Raw genomic sequence first — 21,328 nt, 5'->3', positions numbered from 1 at the left:
TTGCAATTTAACAAACATTTTAACTGTGATCTGAGCAAACAATTCTGCTGTGACTAATTATAATTGATCTCCGTTCTGACTCCACCACCCCAAAAGACCACCAGATCCCAGAAGCTAATCAAGACTGGGCCTTCAATGTTGATGTCAAAGGAAGTCCGATAGAGCTGATATTGTCAACATGGCTTTGTCAATATTCCATACCTGCTTTGGAGAAATTCACACCTTTAACTGTTTGACAACAGAGTAACTGCAGACAAATAAAAACATGAATGACTGCAGGTAACACTTCTATAACCATAGTCAAAACAAACAGGGTTTGTTCTGAAAGTTTGTCAAGGTATTTACTGGCATTGCTACCTGCTCTGCAGGGTTTCGGTTTCGGTTTTCTGGTTTTGTTTATTTCAATTAAAAAGTGTTTAGGAAGGTATTTGTTTCTGCTGTGGAAAAGTATGCGTCTCGTGGAAACAGGGCTGTACGCGAAGAGGCGACTTCCTTCGACTAGCTCATGTCACCCATAACAACACCCATTCCCCTGCACACTCAATGACTTCAGCATGCACGCTCGAATCAACACACCTACAGTAATGTCTGCACCACGATAATAAATGACTCAAAGAATTCACACAAAAGTTACACAGCTGATAAATCTCCATGCACAAATTAATAATGTAAATCTTTCTGAAATGTGCAGAAATTTTCCTGGGTAGCAACTTCTGTCTGTCTGTTGCCAAAGAGAAAGGGTGCCAATTAATAATACACACTCAGTCATAGAACTCCCCCATACCAAAAATTCATAGGAACAGCAATTGCATAATGTGTGACAAAGAGGATAGTGAGTTTACCCCAGAAGCGCAGTGCAGTCCATACTGTTGCTTTCTAAATTATTACACAATCATAAAAGTGAGTAACAGTAGCTGGGAAGTGCCCAAACACTTGTTTACCAACACTGCTTCATGAGACACATATATATATATTAGAATCACACTGGTGACTATAACACTGTCATGATATCCTGCATCAGCAATTTAACTGCAGTGAATGTTCCTCCAATCGCAGCTCTGGAAGTAGTTTCCCTTGACTACTTAGTTTTGGAATGTGTTTGCATGTCGCTAACTTTGTACTTTGATTGAGTTTTACACTTCAGGGACAGCGCAGAAGAGCATGTAATTGAACTGCAATTGTTCAACTACATGGTGTAATTATAATTACTCTGGTATGTTAAGGTCCAATTAGCGCCATGCACTCATTTACTTTGCTCAGAAAACAGCAGAGAGGCATGCATCCCGAAGGCACAGAGGAGGTATTTCTGATTTGGATTAGTGTTCACAGAATTGCCCGGCCAAGGCTGACGCTGAGGAAATGGGGGGGTGTGGGGGGATTGTGATACTTTCATTATCAATAGAAAACCGTCCCAAAATCTCCCTTTTAGGTTTTGTTCAAGGTTTCAATCAAAACAGGTGCTGTAACCTGGCACTACGACCCAAAACGAAAGACAGTATACCGTCAGGTTCGGTAAGCTTCATTCATGATGGGAAAAGGGTCTGTACTCACTGCTAATTCCAGGAGCTGAGACCTGCTATTGCATTTCCTCCACCGAATCAGGTTAGTATTCTCAATGAAGCGAAATGATGTCTCAGAAATGCAGTTTATTATGCAGCGTTTTCCATAAGAACACAGCTGCACTTTCCTTCAGCAGGGTCCATATTAACATCAGTGCAACACACCCCAGCGTAGGTACAGTACAAAGTCCTTCGAAGTCTCTGGAGCATTGCACACCACAGGATGGCTCACCAGGTGATTTCATTGGGAGTTTCAGAAGCACACAGTGATTCCGTTTGTCTTGGGCCAGGACTGTTGAAAAAAGCCTGTCTATGAATCTCTACTTCTATTTTGCATCTGGCACAGGAGGCACAGCAGGCTGTAACTAGATCAAGACTTGGAATTCTGGCAAGGCTTGAAATAAAACAAATCAAGATCCCCCCCCCCCATGTGGGTGCATAAGGGTTAAATACATTCATAGGCATTTGGACAAGACCCAATGGGGGGGGGGGGATCTACTGCATAAAGTGAATGTTTTGTGGATGGAAGCAGCTGACCGCATGTCAATTCTGACATTTTATTATGTAAAACGTGTGATTTATTAAAGACTGCGATGTATACAGGTATACTATACATTTGCATTAATGCTTATTGACTTACCCAAGACCCACAAATAAATAATGCTTGGCTTTACAACCTACGCCCTCCCCTGGTTGCTCATAAGATTACCAATAGCAGTGATTTCCAATGTGTGCACACCAGTGTAGCAACAGTCAGCTAGAAAAACAAGACACACGCATCGTTTACAGTAGGGTTGGGGCTTTTTTGTTTTGTTTTTGTTTGTTTTTTTTTTTTTTTTTTAAAAGTGTTTTAATCCAAAGTAGAAGCAGACCTTGACATTAGTACAGCAGTTTCACATAAAACAAAACTGAATATGTGCTTTATACATTTGAATAACAAAAAAAAAAAAAAAAAAAAAAAAATTTAAAAAGTAGTCAAAACTGTTTTAATCTACGGCACGAGAATGCAGATCACAAACAGTAGTGGGAATAACCCTTGTACAAGAAGTACTGAATGCCTTCTGGCTCACGTTCCACTACAGGACTTAAAAATAGAAATAGAAAGTGAAAAAGGACATTGAATATATCCTGTCGCCAGTAGATTTTACACAGGACCTTTAGTAGGACTTTGAAAACAATACGGACAACACACAGACTTAACATGAACGCCCCACCAAGGTCCAATGTCCTTCAGATCTCTCTATTCATATTTAATACTACTGCGTGAAGAATGATTATAATAACCACAATTAATGCTTAAATACTTCTTTTGAGGGGTGGGGGGGGGGGGGGGGGGGGGGCCTCGTTTAAAAAAAAAAAAAAAAAAAAATTAAAAAAGCACAAAGAAACTCTGTGCATTCAATTTCCTGATCAAATCCAAAGTTATACGGGCTATAAGACCCACAAGAATCAGACTGTTGTAGACTGTAGTGCCTTTGAAACGTGATGCTTTGTGTGGTTTGTTTTGATCCGAGAGCAACCGGAATACGCGGTATATGTTCAGGAATCCCCTCCTGTTCTACAGATACAAACAAATAGAAATTAAAAACAAAAAAATCAAAAATAAAGCAACCATCGCCCCTTTGAAGGTGTTATTGTTTCCCTTAACATCACAGGGGTGCTAGTATAGATCCGCAGTCCTTCCACCTTGGTCAATAACTCTCGCATAAGCCAGTAGGCATGACAGACTCAGCTGTGTGGGAGGGGGTTGGTCCAGACTTCTCTGGTTAGGGGATTCCTTGCTGGGACAGTAAGTTTCAGCAGGGCACGTTGTGAGCTTGGCTTTGGGGTGGTGGTGGTGGTCAAAGCCTTAAGAGATTTACCACCATTAATGAAAGAGCGTTTCTACATTCATTGACCATTAAAAAACGCATAATATCTGGATCTACCTCGCTCTGTAAATACTTTTTTTTGGGTGGGGACTGAGGTTTTTAAAAAAGAAAGTATGTATAATATTAAAAGAGAAGCAGTGAATTTCTAGGACTACTTTACAACAGGGCTCTTTAGATTTCCTCGGAGATGATTTTGTCGGCTGGCTACCTTTTTGAGAACAAAAAACCATTTTATTTCTCCCGAGGAGCTGCGTTTGCAAAACAAACACATTATTAAAATAGAATCTTAAAAATAATATTTGTTTGTTTTTTTTTTTTTTTTTTTTAAAACTAGGCATTTTGTTTAGTCGTTTTTCTTCATCAATCCTCCATCCTCCTCTATTTTCTAAAATTTTTAATTTTTTTTTAAATTTTAGTTGTAAAAGAGTGCTTTCCTTGTTTCTTTTTCTTTGGAAACCAAAAAAAAAAAAAAAAGCTAAAAATAAAAAAAAAAAATATATATATTTTTTTTTTTGAGTGGAATCCATCATGCGCTCGTTTCCTCTTTCCTATCAGGGCCCAGTGTTCCTGCTCATTATTATTATTGCTTGGTGTGTCTCTCATGGTAGTGGGAGTGGGGGGGTTTCTCAATGGCTGGGGGCTTGCATCGGGGGGTTGCTCGCCTTCTTGCGCCTCTTCATCAGCAGTGGATTGGAGGAGTCTTCTATTGTCTTGATTTTAATCTGCTCGTAATCGACTCTCATGGTAGCCAAGGCACTGGTCATTTCCTCCTAAAACACAATCCAACAAAGACAGACTTTAAAAAGCGTCCTATCCCCTTCAGTCACTGCGTGTGTAACTGTCATGTTAAGTGTCCTGTCTATTTTATAAGTTCAGGTAGGGAAGCTTCTCAAACTCCATAAAAGTTCAACCAAACTGTTTCAAAATGTTTTAAAATTAAAATCATGACCAGAGGGAATATAGAAAAATTACTTAGAACATTGGCATTTGGATGATATTCACAACACGCAGATTTATAAGGCAAATATCCATGCAATGTTTCTTTCAAAATCGAGGACGAGCTGTTCACACGATGGGATATCCCCATTAGGACACTATGAACATGGACTTTATTACTATGTGGTATTGTGGGGATCAAAAGGACAGCACATGCACGCACATCTGTGTGATCACAAACTGAAAAGAGTTTCAAAGTGTAGCTTCAAAGAGCTGGGGGATCTCAGAGCTAGCTGCGCAGGCCTGAGCGCATGCACTTTGCTGTGCTGTGGACTCATATGCTGGCTGCGTAGGTCTGGACTCAAGTCGGAACCACCCCTCCCTGTCAGGACCATGCCCAGTAACCAGGCTCCTCCACTCACCTTCACATCCTCCCACAGATCTTTCTCCTCCTTCAGCACTCGGCTGGTGTGCAGTGGAGTCTGTGGCACCTCCATCGATTGCTGAAAACACACAGAAAATCAGCCAAGCTTATAAAAACACATTGAAGTGCCAACCAAGGTTTTAAAACACATTGGGTTTTGTTTGTTTTTATTGGTATTAGCATATTATAACAAATGCCTGTGCATAGATTCAGCAAAACCGGGCTCTAAAAAATTGTTTAAAATAGTTCAGCTCATCGGGCATCAGAAGCAGCATTTACAGTAGCAGGAATAACATCAGTGCAATAAATATTAATGCAGTGCTTCATTAAAATGTGTGGTAGAACTCTGACACCAAATCATGTAAACATTGCAAACTATGATAAAAGCACAGTGGAATCATGGGAAAAGCATGGGAAAAATCCCATGCAAAAATCCCACGGTAAACTTGTATAAGAGTGCTTCCCGTAGGAGAGCATGGCTGCCAGATAGTGTTGAGGACCACCTTAAGGGGCATTTACAGTGTGCAGGGCCTTACATTGATCCAGGGGTGGTTCATGAACTCTGTTATGGTCATCCTCTGTGTGGGTTCCGTCTTCAGCAGATGTCTGATCAACTGTTTAGCTGGAAAAACAAAAAAAGCTTCAGAAGTTAGTAGGTGATTCCTTCCCCCCTCACATGTACAGACTTCATGAACTTGAATGCCTGACCGTGTTGGTCAGCGGTCTAGGAGATGATGCAATCTGTATTGTGTGAGCCAAAGTTGTCTGCACGTACAAACCATTCCCCCTACATCTCAGGTAGACAACGGTGACCAAATTATTGGTCTCCTCCACAAGCTGAGCTGAAGTGCTGGGGGACCTTAACTCACAGGAAACCACAAGAATCCATTTCTAGAATTCACTTCAAAGAACTGAAGTTTGCTCCCTATTACATTTTTCATGTTAGAAAATGACATATCAGCTACCAATATTACAGAAGATTTCCAGTATATTGTTGATGGATTCCAATGAACCACCCTATGACACATGACTACCCTTGCAAAAAGTAACCTTTAAATAAGATAAAACCATGTCAGCAATTGCATTAATGAACACGTTTGCAGTCCTGCAAATGAAGCAACTTGTGAAACATGGGGGCAGTGCATTAAACAAAAATTGTGACTGGGGGTTCACGGTTTACAAGAGAAATGGAGCACCAGAGCCAATGCAACGCTCCCTCTGGACTCCCCAGTGAATAGCACCAACCACACAGCCAGGATGTGAACCTGCATCCCCCTGACTGACTCACCCTGCACACAACACGGCCGGAACAGTTCCTTGCGTTTCCTTTTTAAAATCAATTCCCCCATTCTAATTCCCACTTAAATCAACTCTCGTCCCACACCACTGATCAAAACTGCAATAAGCAGTATTCTGTCAAAAAGGGGCTTCTCATAGCGGCAACAAATTACTTCAATTGAAGTCACTGTTAGTCAAGATTGTCTTCAAATGAAAGCAGCTGAACACTCGCAACAATGAATCTAAAATAACAATTCCTTCAAAGAGGAATTGGGAATTAATTTTGTCAAAATTAAATTTGAATTGAAAGAACCTGCGGTGGGGGGTGATTGATCTCATCCTGTTTTGGGCCCTTGCAGTGCAAGCTAAGGGGGTTCATTACCTTCCTCAGACACCTCACACCACTCTGGATTGGGGAACTCGTACTGCCCCATGCGGATTCGCTTCTTCATCCCGGGGGAGATTGCCAGCCCGTGGTTGGAGTAGAACGGGGGGTACCCACAGAGCCTGAAAAAAATAAAAAATAAATACAAGTTAATATTAACATTTTCAACTAAATCTAAAACTATCAACAACCACGTGCCAGGATGTACGCAACAAGAATAACTGCGTGTTTGGAACATTTTGTGGTGAAAAATAGTTAACACCTAAAAGTCGATCGATGACAGCGATGAAGAGATAAAAAACACAGAGGAGCTGCGAATCTCAGCTCTGTGCATGTCGAGCTGCTGCAGTCTGAGTCACAGCGCAGCAGCAGAACCCTCTGGCGGAGGCTGGCTCAACATCCCTACGCCCTGGGCTTACTCACTGGAGCGCGCAGGGTTTTGAGAAGCAAAATATCAAAACAGGAGGTCGTGAATTACCTTCAAGCACTTTAACAACCCTCCAGCAGGTTTTTGCTCTTCTGAAGAGTGTAAGGGGACGTTATCTAAAATGTGCATTAGAACTCGCTTTGAATGAGTGATCAAAGACACACTTATAAAAGTATGCACGTGTCATGTTCACTCTGATCCCTTTGGCAACAGTAGAAGGTGATTCACACCTAGACTGCGGCAGAGCCTCACACCTTGCCGCTCCCTCCACGCTGCTGCACTTACAGTATATACATGATGACTCCCAGGGACCACATGTCACAGGACTTATCATACTTCTCTGGCCCAAGAACTTCCGGGGCTAAAAAACAAACAAAGAATCAGCATTGCAGTAATGTAGGGTATATAAAGTTGCACACGTTTGCAAATACTTACATTAGAACACCTTTAAATCAGTTTGTTCAATTTGCATTAAACGAGAACAGCGGACTGCAGTTCAATAACACATGGGGGCTTCTGTTCATACATCAGGTCTGCTCTCAGAGTTAACTTACCCACGTAGTAAGGTGTGTAGCATGGAGTAGCCAGGGAATTGTGGGTCGTGGTTTCTTTGGCGAATCCGAAATCGGTGAGTTTTAAAAGTGCGGTTGGCCTTTTTGTGGTATACAACAAGTTTTCTGGCTGCAAGAGAGAAACAAGGTGAAGATCAGGAGGTTTGCTTAATAAAAGAGAATTAATTTAATGAGGAGACCGGGGAGGGCGCTAGGGTTACCTTGACGTCTCTGTGTGCAATGTTGATTGAATGCAAGTACTGGATTGCTTCTCCTATACTGTGCATGATCTCCGATGCCTCTGGAAAAAGAGCAAGAGAACATTTTTTCAGTTACTTCAGCTTTCACAGGAAAAAACAAGTGGTGTAGATGACATTAAATGCACATGTAAAAAGACCAGCAACAGGGTTTTAAACCAAGACATGATCGTTTACATACTAACATTCTTACCCCTCTCAGTGAATGCCTGGTCCCCTCTGTCTTGAATTCTGCTGAACAATTCACCACCATCCATACTAAAAAAAAGAAGAAAATCATGAATTTAATATTATGTATATATATGGCCATTGCCTGGTTGCAGTTTGTGTGAAGATGACTGACAAGCAATGATTGCATTCATCATGCATGATTCGTACTACAATAGGTCATCTTTGAATTATCGTTATCTTTGATTTAGTCAACCATGGTCTTCGTTTTCACTGAGAGAATAACACACTTGACACAGGAGAAAGTTCAGTGTCAGTAAGTACCGAGATCTTTGCATCCGGGTCGATCCTGTGTGTTATCGTTCTAATAGGGCTAACTTGCATTGGGGTGGGGGGGGGGAATCAGTTCTTGCTGTTGGGATCGTTAAAAAGCGGGTGTTCGACACAAGAAGGGTTCGTTATACTGACGTTAGTCTATGTGTGTATATATATATTATTCATAATGATCTCAGAGCAATGAGCTCATAACAAAACAGCAGCAAGCTGTTTTTAAGCGTAGGGAAAGCTCAGTTCTAAAAAAAAAAAAAAAAAAAAAAAAAGTCTACATAAAATGTAAACAAATTAAAAGAAATCTATTATCATGATGAATCACCAACTGACTACACTTGCAAAAGTAAAAGAGATGCAAGCAGGCAGTTTCCAATGCTTCAGAGGTGGTGACGAACAGTTCACAAAGCAGACTGGTTAGAAAACAAATTGTCTGAAAACGTAGTGTGCGATTGACAAAGATGGAAAACTAGACATTTCTGTGAACAAAAGAAAAAAGTTCCAGAGTCCCGATAACAAAGTGGGCAGGGTTTTAGCAGCGTGGGAGAGTGACCAACACGTCTCTAGCGACCGGCATGCATTTAAAAACATATTCTGGGAATGTGTGGGTAACTTTTGATGGCACTGTACCCTGTGAAAATACACCCCCGAAAAAAAAAAAAAAAAAATCTATATCCAAAAAAATCTGTATTTGTCATCCCCTGCCAATACAGTTGGAGTGGAATAAAAAAAAAGTTTAAAAAAATAAAATAATCCACATACCAAATTAGGTAAAAAATATCTGCTTGTTAGTTTTTGTAGTTTTCTGTTTCCTCACTGTTGCATGATCTCAGGTTAGGAATGCTGACAGCGAGGTTCTGGTCCATTACGTGCTCAGCAGCATCCACTTCACCACTTTACTCTACCTGTCACTCGTGACTCACTGCTCTTTGTAGTAAGATTTCCACTCGCACTTCAGACACTGCCAGTGAGTCATGAGTTAACAGCACACTCCTAACGCAGGCATGAGCTCGAGAAACCACCACAGCTCTACTGCACCAGATCAAAACATGCTGCTGCAGTTTCCAATTAGACCACTGAAGACATGTTAACCTTTCCAAGAATGTGCACAGAAACAGGACTTTCTATATATCTACATGAAAATGAAGAAAAGCAACTGAAACCGATGACTTGGTATTCTAAATTCACTGTAAACGCTTTGGCTTCTGTTCTGCCTTCTTAAGCTAGCATGGCAAAAATGGCTGATAGACTGATGCTCTAAGTTTGAATGTTGAAGCAATCCTTCAGCATATTCCTAAGAGAACTGTATGTTTCAATAACAGTAAACTTGTAACTTACTGTAAGCTTGCTTGAGAAGTCAAGGTCTGATATGTTTAAAATATCTTTTAATACGCTGTTGCTGTTGATATGACGGGGGAATGAAATTTGCTGGGAATTTCTTTTCAGGACACTGCTAGGAGACCATAGCGGGATAATTCTGTGCACAAATGCCTGCTGCTGAATGGACTTTAATAAAACATACAACAAAAAGATACCTGCTGCTGCATTTCTTTAAATCAGGTTTTCAAATCCATTCTTTCCTTTAATCAACTCTAGGACAACAGGTTTGCACACACCTGCGCGAGCTTCTCTATATTTCTGAAGTACACAGTGTACACTGTTGGAGAAAGGTATTGGGGACGTGAATGACCCAACTGCCTAGTGGAACTTTCTGTATCATCTGTGTCAGCGCCCTGGCATCAGGGCCCCTTTCTGTTTCATGTTCAAAGCTGGTTCAGCGAGACAACCACATTAAAACAACAGCACGTTTTCAGGACTTTCAGTATTAATCACCAACTCTGCAAACAAAGAGCTGTCTGAGAGAAGAAAGTCATTAAAAAAAAACAAACAAAAAAAACTCTGCAACCTGTGATCCAGGTCTTCTTTTTGTAGCTTATAAAACTCCGATACACACTAACCTATAAAGGGAAGCTTGGCAGACCAGCGGAAGGGTCTTGTTCAGCCAGCTCCAATGTGCAACACGCCCAGGTCCTGCTGCTTTGTGCGTCTGGGAGTATCAAACACGCTGCATGTCCACACACAATGAACTGCACCTTCTTATTGGTGGAAATAAGTCCACAGTGAAAAGAATGGAGAAGACTACCATTAGCTTTACTGACTACTAAGTCCCAAAGCTATTGCAATAATTCAGAAAATACTTCCAACGTGCAACAGTTCACAAGATAATATGAATAATTCATTTCTATACGGTAACTACATCCAATAATCATTTTGCCCTCATGTACCTATCTGCTGTGTCTTTATTCCCTGTGCCTCCTGAGTGGGAGGATCCCTAGAGGGCACATGGCCACTGATGTAGGGTATCAGCAGGCTATGCACAGGGAAAGTGCAGATTGGGTGTTTGGGGCTTCTAGGGGTACGTAGGAAATGGCTTCCCCTGTGGTTTTTCAATCTCAAAATGCAAGGTGGAGGGTTTTAATAAATTCCGTCTAGCGTGGTTATCAAAGATCTTCACTCTGAATAATGCTTTTTGCAATTTCCTGTGTCAACATATTCAAATTTGTACCTGATTTCAGTCAATTCTGGTAAATTCTTGAATATTAATATTGTGGGGAATTGTATAGTACATGACATTGCACCACTATTAAATTTGAAAGACTGGCAGAGTTAACCACTGTTCCAGATAGGTTTGCTCCACAAATCTAAATGATGTCAAAAGGAATAAATGAAACACTGAATTAAGAGAAAAAAAAATTCTCTTCAGTTAATTATAATAATTATTGTAATGAATAATGTTACGTTAACATATTGCATTACATACCACTTTGTGTTCCAAATACTTAATGAAAAACAGACAAATTGAAAAATGTGACATTTCGAAATCCAACATGAAATTCTCTACTATTATTACAGCTTCCAGTAGATACTTGATGTCATTTTGATTACATGATGCCAAGTAAGATTTAAATAAATATATACCCAGCACCAAAAGAAACATATCACATATATTTGAGCATCGAAAGAAACGTATCACTTATATTTGGATAAAATTCACTAGATGTGATCGAAAAATGACAAACTTTGTTTTAGAGCAGGTGCAGTGACTTTTTATTGTGCTGATTAACAAATGACATCACGAAGATGCTGCAAAATGATCTGTCCATCCTAGGCAGGTGTTGTGGCTCTTGGTCTCCCAGTTCGTGGCCTGTCATTGACAGCGTGTGTCTGGTTACACCGTCACGCCAGGTTCAAAATTGCTGGCTGTGAGCGCCCAAGATACGCCCTAGTCCAGCCTCCAGCATGCCTATTGCATGAAGGCGCTGCTCTCTTGACAGACGTGGCATATTGTTTTATTCTGTGATTTTCTTTATTGCTTTTATTCAAGCTTGCAATTCAACAGCTGAAATCACTTCATATCCAGTGTCAACTGTCTCTCTAATTAGGTGATTAAGTGCATATGCGTCAGTCATAGTCACGCAAGCGTGTCGTGGACAAGGATGAAAGATCGAGTGATTAAAAAGGAACCAAAAACATTTTGTCAATGTCCATCATATATACCTTATTTTGTTTGAAATATGTATGTATGTATGTATGTATGTATAAATCAGGTTCTGCATTTTCATATTGTAGCACCTTGTAGACAATACTATCACAGCATCAAAGGGTATGAATACTTTTGAATTAGCATTTCTGGAGTTTCAGATAAATTGTAGACATCTATTTCTTGTAACGTTTCTCATCCGCAAAAGCAAAACCTTCGCTAAAAAAAGATTTTTCCCTAAAATTCTGTTTTCCAGAACATTTCTAGAAACTATAAAAAAAAAAAAAAAAAAAAAAAAAAAAAAAGGTATTTAAAATGTCTCAATCCTAAAATTGTAGGCTAAGCAAAACTTTTCGGCCATAGCTGTAGAAACAGAGCATGAAATTTAAACTGAAATCAAGAACCGTTTCCTCCGGGGAAAGATGCATATTCTCATAAAACAACTTCTACTTTACGAGTCGCCAACCAAAAAGGGGCTGGAAATAGAGCCCCTTCTGCGTTTTATTGCTCACGCTGCTTGTAATTGAAAACATTTTCTCTTTACACCTATAACCGAGATGCATACTACATGCCATTTTCAATTTCTTCATCAGTCACATAACAAAACTTGGACTCCTCCACTCACTAAAATAGGTCAAGACCAAGTAGACAGGGCACAGAGGTTGGTAATACAATGAATGTGGCCAAGCTGCAATGAATCAAGAGGTTTTGCATTCAGGGTTACGAGATCTCGACCTACAGATCTTTCTTGCAACTCCCCACCTCAATATGCCTCGTCCACTATTTTAAAGAAATACAAAGAGTCTTGATTTCTCTGTCAAGTGAAGGGGGGGGGGGGGGACAGAAAACACAAAGAGAAATTATCATTATTGAGATTAATCACACGGGAAAAGACCAGCGGTTCGCTTTGCATTACCCCAATTTAAATTGATTCAAATGAATTATTACAGCAGATCTGAAACTGCACGTTAGGCTACTGGGTCATATTAGATACTCATTCCAATTACATAACTGATTCATAGTACACAAGCGCTCCTCTCCCAGGCGAGAGAGACAGTCACCACAGCATTCAGGGCAGGTCTGCTCCGATAGTGGAAACACTCAAAATGTGAGTAAAAGCGCGACAGAAAACGACTCCGGTACACAAACTTGTAGGCTGGCTCTCTCTAGCACACCTGCGAAGGCGGAGAACAGAATTGTTCAAGTTCTGTTTCTGCAAGTCCCCATGGTTACACAGAACAGACCAGTTTCAGCCATTCCAGTTTTACTATGGTTTTGATTAGCTGTAGTGTATAGCTAACAAGCTCAGGTGTGTCTTATCAACCCCACAGAACAACCAGAAATGGATCAGAATGTGCTGTGTAATGGGATTCGTTGTTTCAATCCCTGCCATCAAAGTCGATATTTCTATCTCATTACACTATACCAGACCTGCCGTCAATTAGAATTACAAGTAATTCCAGCAGCATTGTTCATGATATTCTGTTTAAATCACAAATTATGCTGCAGTAAATGACCAATTATACCAAGCAATAATCAAATACAGAACAATAGTACAGTATATAAAAGAGGTGGCCAAATCCAGCATCCGGCTCTTGGGCAGTTCAAGGGCGGCTTCCGATGCAAGTGTTTAAAATGTCTTGCTCGTAAACCATTTCATGTTTCACAGTACGTGTCTTGTGGCACTCAACCACATAGAAATTTTGCCATGCGGCTCGAAGGGTCAGGAAGTTTGGCCACCACTTGTAAATAAACATTTTTTGTAACACATGGGGTCACTAAGAAGTGGTTGAAAATACAACGAGAATAACGAGAAGGTAGGAAATCAAGACAGTTAAACACAACATAGACAGGTGACCGATTAAGCTCGGAAAGGTGTGTAATTGAACTGTATTTGATCAAGTTTCTGGTATTAAAACTACAATTATATAGGTGTACCAAGGATCAATTACAATGACATTGTAATTGCAATTAAAGAAATGTGTATACCGTACACATTTAGAAACCAGTACCTTACTGGTTCTAGAATGGTTAGCACAGCAGCAGTGCCGGTTGAGCAAGTGTAGTGTTTCTTACTGGTTCTCTAGTAGTCGTTACTGCTGCAGAAATGAAAAAATGAAACTCAAGGATCAGTTAAAAAGGCCAACGAAAGCCAAAAGCAAAAAAAAAAAAAAAAAAAAAAAAAAACCCTTGCAGTTTCACAAAGATAGCCCTAGTCAATCTGACGTCCAAAATATTCAAGCAAGTTGATCCATTTACAAGCTGAAATAGATAGAGGGTCTTACTGGTGTTATGTTTGATAGCACAGAAAACAAACAAAACAAAGCAAACATGAATTGTTACCCAAAAGTCAAGTAAAAACCTCTTTCCTTTATTCATGCAGAAACAAAGTCAATTCAAAACGATCCAGCAGCAACACGTTTGAGCCTGTTTCCACGGCACCAACTGATTATACCCCCCCCCCCCCCCCCCCCCCCCAGGTCCTGAGGGCCAAGGTGAACTAAATTAGCACCTCTGGTTTACTGCACAAGATGTATCTTTGCTGACACACAATACAGAGAATATCATGGTTCACAGCGACAGAGGGATCAGCAAACACACTTCTCAGGTTAGAAAGCACAAAACTCTCAAACGGAAGCTGTGTGAGAAACACATCTTTTCTCGCAAGCGAAATGTGTGAATACCGAATTGCGTTCAATGCTTCAAACACGGACCAAGCTTTTGGGACACTTTGATCGATGTATAGTATGGGATTCTGGGATGGAAATTCCAATTGCATAGCACTTTGATCCATTCCTGGTTTTTACTCTGAGTTCAACACTAGAACTGCCACGGTTTTAAACATCAACATTAAAACGAAAGACAAACTATCGGCTACAACTCAAAAGTTTTATTCAAGCATCTGCACAGCTCAAAACACCATGTTTAAAAGAACAATTAAACATAAAAGGGTTTGTTTTCAAACTTGCCACATATAAAGCACTACTTTAAAAAATTAAAAAAATACAATAAATTTCAAAAGAAACTAGTGTGTAAACAGGAATACACACATACAAAAAAAAAAAAAAAACTGTAAAAATGAAAGTCGTTTTTAATTTAAAACGAAAGTAACATGTTTTCTCTTGCGTGTGTGCGCAGCACAGTACCCAGGCTGAGCTGCAGCAGCCTGTCGCTTTGCAGTTTTCTGATTGAAATGTTTCTGCCGAAGCGCTGTGGCTAGCTTCAAGATTAAACTCTCCAACTGATATCTTTCAGTGCACACCTTGTACAAAACAAAAGAAATGATTGCTGCCAGGTACAGCAGAGATATAAAAATAAAACAGAATACCATTGTATTCTAAATAAAATTGTAAAAGGCAGTAAAAGTAACGGCTTTGGCGGTTCTAGGTAGAGGGGATTATAACTTATTTTTGCAATCCTGCCTTTCAAACGCCATTAGGGTATTTAATACATGTACTTGGGAAAAGTCAAGAAAGGACAACCGCGTATCTTTAACACGCGCAGAGGAATTTAAATTTTAAAAGTGAAAACCGTTAAAATGACTTCTAGTCTCATTTATCAATGAATGAATGTCTTAGTATTTCTTAATTCAACGCTATTGATAAAGATAAAAAGCACATCAAAAAGGAAGGAAACAGGCTTAAAAAAAAAAAAAAAACCCTTTGAATGAAAATAGAAACTGAAGGACCGATTTCTTCATTTCTTGTAACATCTTGTAAGAAATGCAAAAGCTGCCCAGATCTGCTCAGGCAGACCGCCTGGCTGGGGCAATACTGCAGCTCGGAAGACAGAGAAAGAGCCGAGAACCAAAACAGGGGCCTCCAATCACACTTCACTGCAAGCAGGAAAGCACTGTATCAGTTTTGGATTCCTGGAAACTGTAGGACTTCTACCTCATTGATAACGTCCGTTGATAACGTCAGATGATAATAACAATAATAAAATGGATGGGTGCTTGCGCTGGCTGGAACCGATCCCAGCAGGAAGGGGTCAGACCTGAAAGGGAAGACATTGAATTTCAGCGTGGGATTGCAGGAATCGTGCATTTTCCAAGTTGCTCCCGCATATCTGCAACTTTCAGTACGGGAAAATCCTGCAGAGATATTTGAAGGCACCAAGTTACTGTATTTTCCACCCAATTTAGAAAGCCTGAAACACTACAACAATCTATAAGGAAGTGGGTGTCAGTGGCGAAAGCACTGAACCACATTCTGAGTAGTTAAAATAATTAAATTTATTAAAATAAAATAAGTAACGCTGGACATTTTAAGTGCTGTGAGACTTTATTCTCTCGTACACTGTCTTTAAGGGTTATAGAAACTCGGTACAGTGCAGTAAACAGTATTCAAAAAAAGACAATATTAAAGTCTATCTAGGTGTTGTTTTGCAAGCAGTGACTTTTGCTGTAACTCAAGGGCGCTGGAACTAGGGGTGCTGGGGGTGCGGTGCCCCCCTCCCCCCCCAGCCAGTGCAGCGAAGGTTACGCACTTATTACTGTTCATTTCAAATTGAGGTTCAATGGTGCAGTGTTTTCTTTTTCTAGGATTAAAATATATACGGCAGTGATCAAACATGAACAGGCAGAAATAGGGCTGAGCGTAAAGAGTTAAAAAAAAAAAAAAAAAAAAAAAAGGAAATGGAGAGCTGGTTAAAAAGACAAGCTCCTTTCTCTTCTGCTGCAGCAAAAACAATGGAGAGTGCTCCGTCTCACAGGGATGAGCAGCCGTTAGGTCTCCTGAAAGCATCTTATTTTAAAGCACCACCAGTGTGAATGATGATGCAGTAAAATAAAAATAGTTCATATGAAAAATTGCTTTTTTTTGCCGCCCCCCCCCCCCATTTGCTGCAGCATAGGGAGGAAATCCACCCCCATCCCCCTCCCAGCACACAAAAATGAAATTCAAGCCCTGAGGGACCAGTTCAATTCTGTCCAGACCCTGCCTGCGCAGAATGCATTGCTGTATTACAGATGAGCCACAAACAGCTTCTTTAGTTCAACACATGTCTAGGGAATAGTAAATAAACTGGGCATTACAATGGTACTCAATACAAATCTGAATTTAGACTTTGCATACAATGAAAAGGACTGCAGGATATCTGCAGGAAATCTCTTTACCAAGAAAAGCCTTGATGTTCGGAAGCACTGTGGCTACTACAAGACAAACTAGAAACCAGACTGCTGTCTGCAAGGAGAGCCGCTTCCCTTGCAGAGTAGCAAAATCACTTTTCATAGTAACGGAAGGGGAAACAAGGTTGGATTTACGGGTACTCCTATCTGCATTTGTCACAGGGTACACACAATCTGTACACTAAATCAGATCTCTATTATTCTGCAATTTCTTCTGGTAATTTTACTGGTAATGTCTGGAGCTCCAGGTGTGATTGAACTTCTAGTCATTACTGTTCATGTTTGCATTATTATTACTACTACTAGTTAGTGAAGTGACCCATGTTTGCAATAGGGGAGCAATGCTTTGTATGACGCAGTAAGTTTTGTCATTACTGATGCCAAAATGCCTTGCCAAAATCACGAGCCTAGCAGATTACAGTGACAGCAAATATCCTAAAAAAAAAAGTTCTTTATTTTGAGAAAAAGACACAACAAACCTTAAATGAAACACCCCAGTGCAATCAACAGCACACACGATTATGGGATTCTCCAGATGCGGCAGTTGCTAGGGCTCAGGTGTCTAGCAACCCTGCAACCATTACTAAAGGGTTAGAAAGCTGTATGTCCTGCAGCAAAGGGGGTTATAACACTAGGAAGATGTATGTTGCCACCACTGGGGATGTACCCACCACTCCATGACGATCAGCAGGCACTTCCTACCCTGGTACAGGTTCTCGTAGACCTCGACGATGCGCACGATGTGGGTGCACTGCGACGCACGGGCATGCATCTCCACCTCCCTGCGTGCCTTCGCACAGTCCTGCAGCATCTGAGGAAGAGAGGGAGAGGACAACGTCAAGGCAGCAGGCAGGCAGGCAACCAGAGAGATTTAAACACAGGAGACAGCTCCAGCATCCACGCGTCACGCTCTCAATAGCGCCGACTGTAGAAATACAAGATGACTCAAGTAGTTCAATGGCAAACACTACAAAGAAGATGCCGAGACAGACATCTAGTCAAAATGCCTGTCTTTACTTACTAAGTTACTTTTAGTATTTCAACTCTTGCAACCTGGTCCAAGAAAAATATTAGGCTAACAATCCAAAAAGCTTAAAAACCAAATAGAGTTTAGAAATTAAATTCCTTTTGATGTTGGATATTATTTTTGTAAATGTATTTTAGAAGAATAAAATAAATAAATTTCTAGTGATGCTGCAAACTCCAAAAAGCTTTTAAAACATAGAACAGAGTGGAAATTTCTTGCGATTTACAACAGACTTAAAAAAAGCAAAAACAAAAGGGCTCTGCTTGTAAGAAAGCTTTGCCTTGTGGAACTGGCCCTGCAGCTTACTGTAATGTATCTCAGTAACAGGAAGCACAGACCTCTGTACAATGGCCTGTTTCATTTGAGCTATGCTGCAGTGCAGAAGGCTAGTGTGGTTGATTTGGCACTGGGCCTGTAATAAATCAAAATGGCTCATACCAAAAAAAAAAATACATATACTTCAAGCTGTAAATGCCATGCTTCTGCAACATTCTGTAACTTAGACATGGATATTGCGCACCCCCTTGTGGCCAGTGCTATAAATGCAAAATACCCCTGTGAATTCCATTAAAAACAAACAGCCAGTCTCACACATAGCTTTGCTGGTGGAGCACTGACACCTTGTGGCGATATTTAGGTACGGCACACCCAAAATTAGCCAGTACTTTCTTCTCTTGGATGTTCTGTTAATTGAATAGGTTTTTAGGATATTTAAATGCGGTTATTTTGCTTCCTGTATTATTTTTTTTTGACTGAAGCACCTCCCTCCCCCATTTAGTCTTGAAAAGGAACACTGTCCCTTTATGCTGCCCAGTAGCATCCCTCCTTTGTATTTCCAGTCCCTGCCCAGGGAGAGGGAGAGAGAATCTATTTAAAGAACACAGGCCGCATTCTGGAGGAGTGTCCCGGAACACTGCTGTCCTGTCACTCAAGATAACCACTAACCCCCAGTCAAAGAAACACTTTCCAACTAATCAATTAATGCTAGAGTAGCTGACAAACCAGTTTAGTCAAAATCATTCATTCCAATCAGATTACAAATCAATAGCAAGCTAAAAAAAAAAAAAGTCAATCATATATATAAAAAAAAACTTTTAGTAAATGGGTTTCTAACGTCTACTTAATGGGTCTCCTGGGGCAAGGAAGGCAATATAAAATTGAAATTCACCAGATCGACACTATACATGATGGGCCAGATTCTCACAGGCATTTATAAAATTATATATATATATATATATATATATATATATATATATTAAAAAAATACACCCAATGGTTACCAACTCAGAAATAACTGACACTTAACGCAGAGACTTAAGAAGCTGAAGTTGCATCCCATTTGTTTTAGAACTGCAAAAGTATGTTTTTCTTCTTCTTTCATACAAAAACAACACTAATGAGGATTTGGAGTAAACAACCTTGAGAACCTGGCTGACAGTATATTGCAAAATTCCCCGATATGGACCCCAGCAGCTAAGCCTGCCTCTGAATTTACAGTAACAGAATAACAGCACCTTAAGAGTGGAAGAGGGGCGACACACTCCGGAACCTGCACAGACAAACAGCGCCGAGCTACAGAGCTGTGCATGACAGCACCTGGAAAGAATGTAGCGCCCACCAGCCCCTGTAAGGCATACAGACTGTGGTCGTGGGTGACGGAATCCTTGCGCAGTTACCGGGGGTGGGGGGGGGGGGAAATCAGGCTACTAGCATTCCACAGATAGCCTGCAGCTATCCCAAGAATTTCCAGGAAGGCAGGAGGAGAAAGCCATTGCTCTATTAATAGGAATGCTTTCACAGAAGGTGGCCTGACACTTTACTACAAGAGGTTTCTATTTAACTTCAGAACACTCATCATAAAGAAAAAAAAATAAAAAATATGAACTAAAACTTATAAGTCCAGCAGACAAACGTCACGGCCTGACTATAAAATGTTAGCTGCACAGGCGAGAACTGCAAAATCATTTCTCCTCAGCATGTGAAGTGTGATAAATGTATACAGACCCAGTCCCCGAACAGACACACTCATAACTTTGCATACAAAATGACACACTGTTCAAAGTAAGCTGCTCAGCTTAAACGCTGATCAGAGGCTGGCACCAATGGAAGCAGGCACGTCCCGTGACACTGAACTAACTGTACAGCTGGCAGTGACAACTAAGCATTGTACTGTTGGGTCCCACCACACTCCTTTCATTTACCCACGCTGATCATCCCTCTCATCCACACACATCTTTTCCTGATGGATATCTGCACTTTAAAATCCAACCCCAGCAACCTTCTTCATATCACAATCTAAATCACCCATTCAGACTATCACTTCTTACAGAAATAATTCTGTATTTTATTGTAGTCCCCCCCCCCCCCCCCCCCCCCCCCCTCGACAGATGGTTGGTAGCAGGAACTTGGTTGGCAGGCGCTTCCCTTTACAGGACTGAGCAATCTTGTGTCACGAATCTGGAGTGCAGACTGCTGCCTATTCTATGAATCAGCGAAGGAGCTACAGGTGGGAATCATTGAGGAATGGTCAAGTATCTCTCCAGACCTCACAGGCTCATCAGTGAAGTGGCTCACCCAACTGGCAGGAGTTTCAGTTTTTTTTTATAAATGAACAGCTGCAGACTGGTAGCACAATCAGGATTACAAAGCGTCAGCCGGCAGAGCCCTCTGTAAGGTGTTTCTGTGCTGAATGACTGCACTGTGGCACCCACAAGCCAGATCGCAGGAAGCATGCGACACCCTGTCCAGTCTCGGCAAGCCAGACGGAAAGGAAGGAAGAATCTAGGTCACTTCACTCGTTTTTTTTTTCAAACGCGTAGCACGCCCAATTCATCAAGTGGAACACAAAGAAATCTGAACAGCATGAACGCAGACGGCATGATTGAGGCAACAGAATCTTCCACTCCACAGTTAATACGACTTCAGCAGCCACTTGGAGATCTAATTCATTAAAATACCTGACTGGCTGCAAGTCTGCAGTCTGTTTTATGGTTGTAGTTTAGTTAGGAACATCACATTATTTCTACCAGATAAGAACAGGTAAGGTCATGTCAAGCTATAGTAGTCACACCCCAGCCTACTGTATTTAAGCAGATCTCAGAAACCACAGTGTGCAGCGAGATCATAAAAAAAAAAAAAAAAAAAAAAAAAAAAAAAACACAACTGCATGGATTGAAAGGCCATGTGCTGGAAGTCTTATCTGCATTTCCATTGTTAGTGTTTATTTGGATAGCCTCAGGCTGCTTGGCTTGTTTAGAGCTTAGATAGGACTTTACTCAGAATGCAGCCTTACAAGCGGCTTTATATGGAGGCAACCATCCAGACAGTCCCATAGGAGAGACTGGGCCCGCACCAATCAAAACAAATATAACTTGGGATCAGATAGAAGCCTGGCACAGCACCAGCGGGAACTGTGGGATGATCAGTAAGGGTCGACCTAAAAAGTACAG

At 40.8% G+C, this 21,328-nt stretch overlaps 1 protein-coding gene across 1 annotated transcript in view; it reads right to left on the bottom strand.

Annotated features, from left to right (window-relative positions):
• Positions 1-2,388: 2,388 nt before the first annotated feature.
• Positions 2,389-21,328, bottom strand: part of LOC121304669 (MAP kinase-activated protein kinase 2) — a 41,599-nt gene continuing 22,659 nt past the window's right edge. Inside the window, exons 2-10 of the mRNA XM_041235935.1 lie at positions 17,524-17,663; positions 7,882-7,946; positions 7,653-7,732; positions 7,435-7,561; positions 7,166-7,241; positions 6,451-6,575; positions 5,327-5,412; positions 4,789-4,869; positions 2,389-4,200 (exon numbers count right to left, since the gene is read on the bottom strand). Coding sequence (XP_041091869.1) covers positions 4,057-4,200; positions 4,789-4,869; positions 5,327-5,412; positions 6,451-6,575; positions 7,166-7,241; positions 7,435-7,561; positions 7,653-7,732; positions 7,882-7,946; positions 17,524-17,663 — 924 coding nt within the window. The 3' untranslated portion in view covers positions 2,389-4,056. The remainder of the gene's footprint in view (positions 4,201-4,788; positions 4,870-5,326; positions 5,413-6,450; positions 6,576-7,165; positions 7,242-7,434; positions 7,562-7,652; positions 7,733-7,881; positions 7,947-17,523; positions 17,664-21,328) is intronic.

Source organism: Polyodon spathula, chromosome 39 (assembly GCF_017654505.1).
Source record: "Polyodon spathula isolate WHYD16114869_AA chromosome 39, ASM1765450v1, whole genome shotgun sequence".
Lineage (NCBI taxonomy): Eukaryota > Metazoa > Chordata > Actinopteri > Acipenseriformes > Polyodontidae > Polyodon > Polyodon spathula.
Note: the sequence above shows the minus strand (reverse complement) of the source record. Positions and strands in the feature narration are given on the sequence as shown.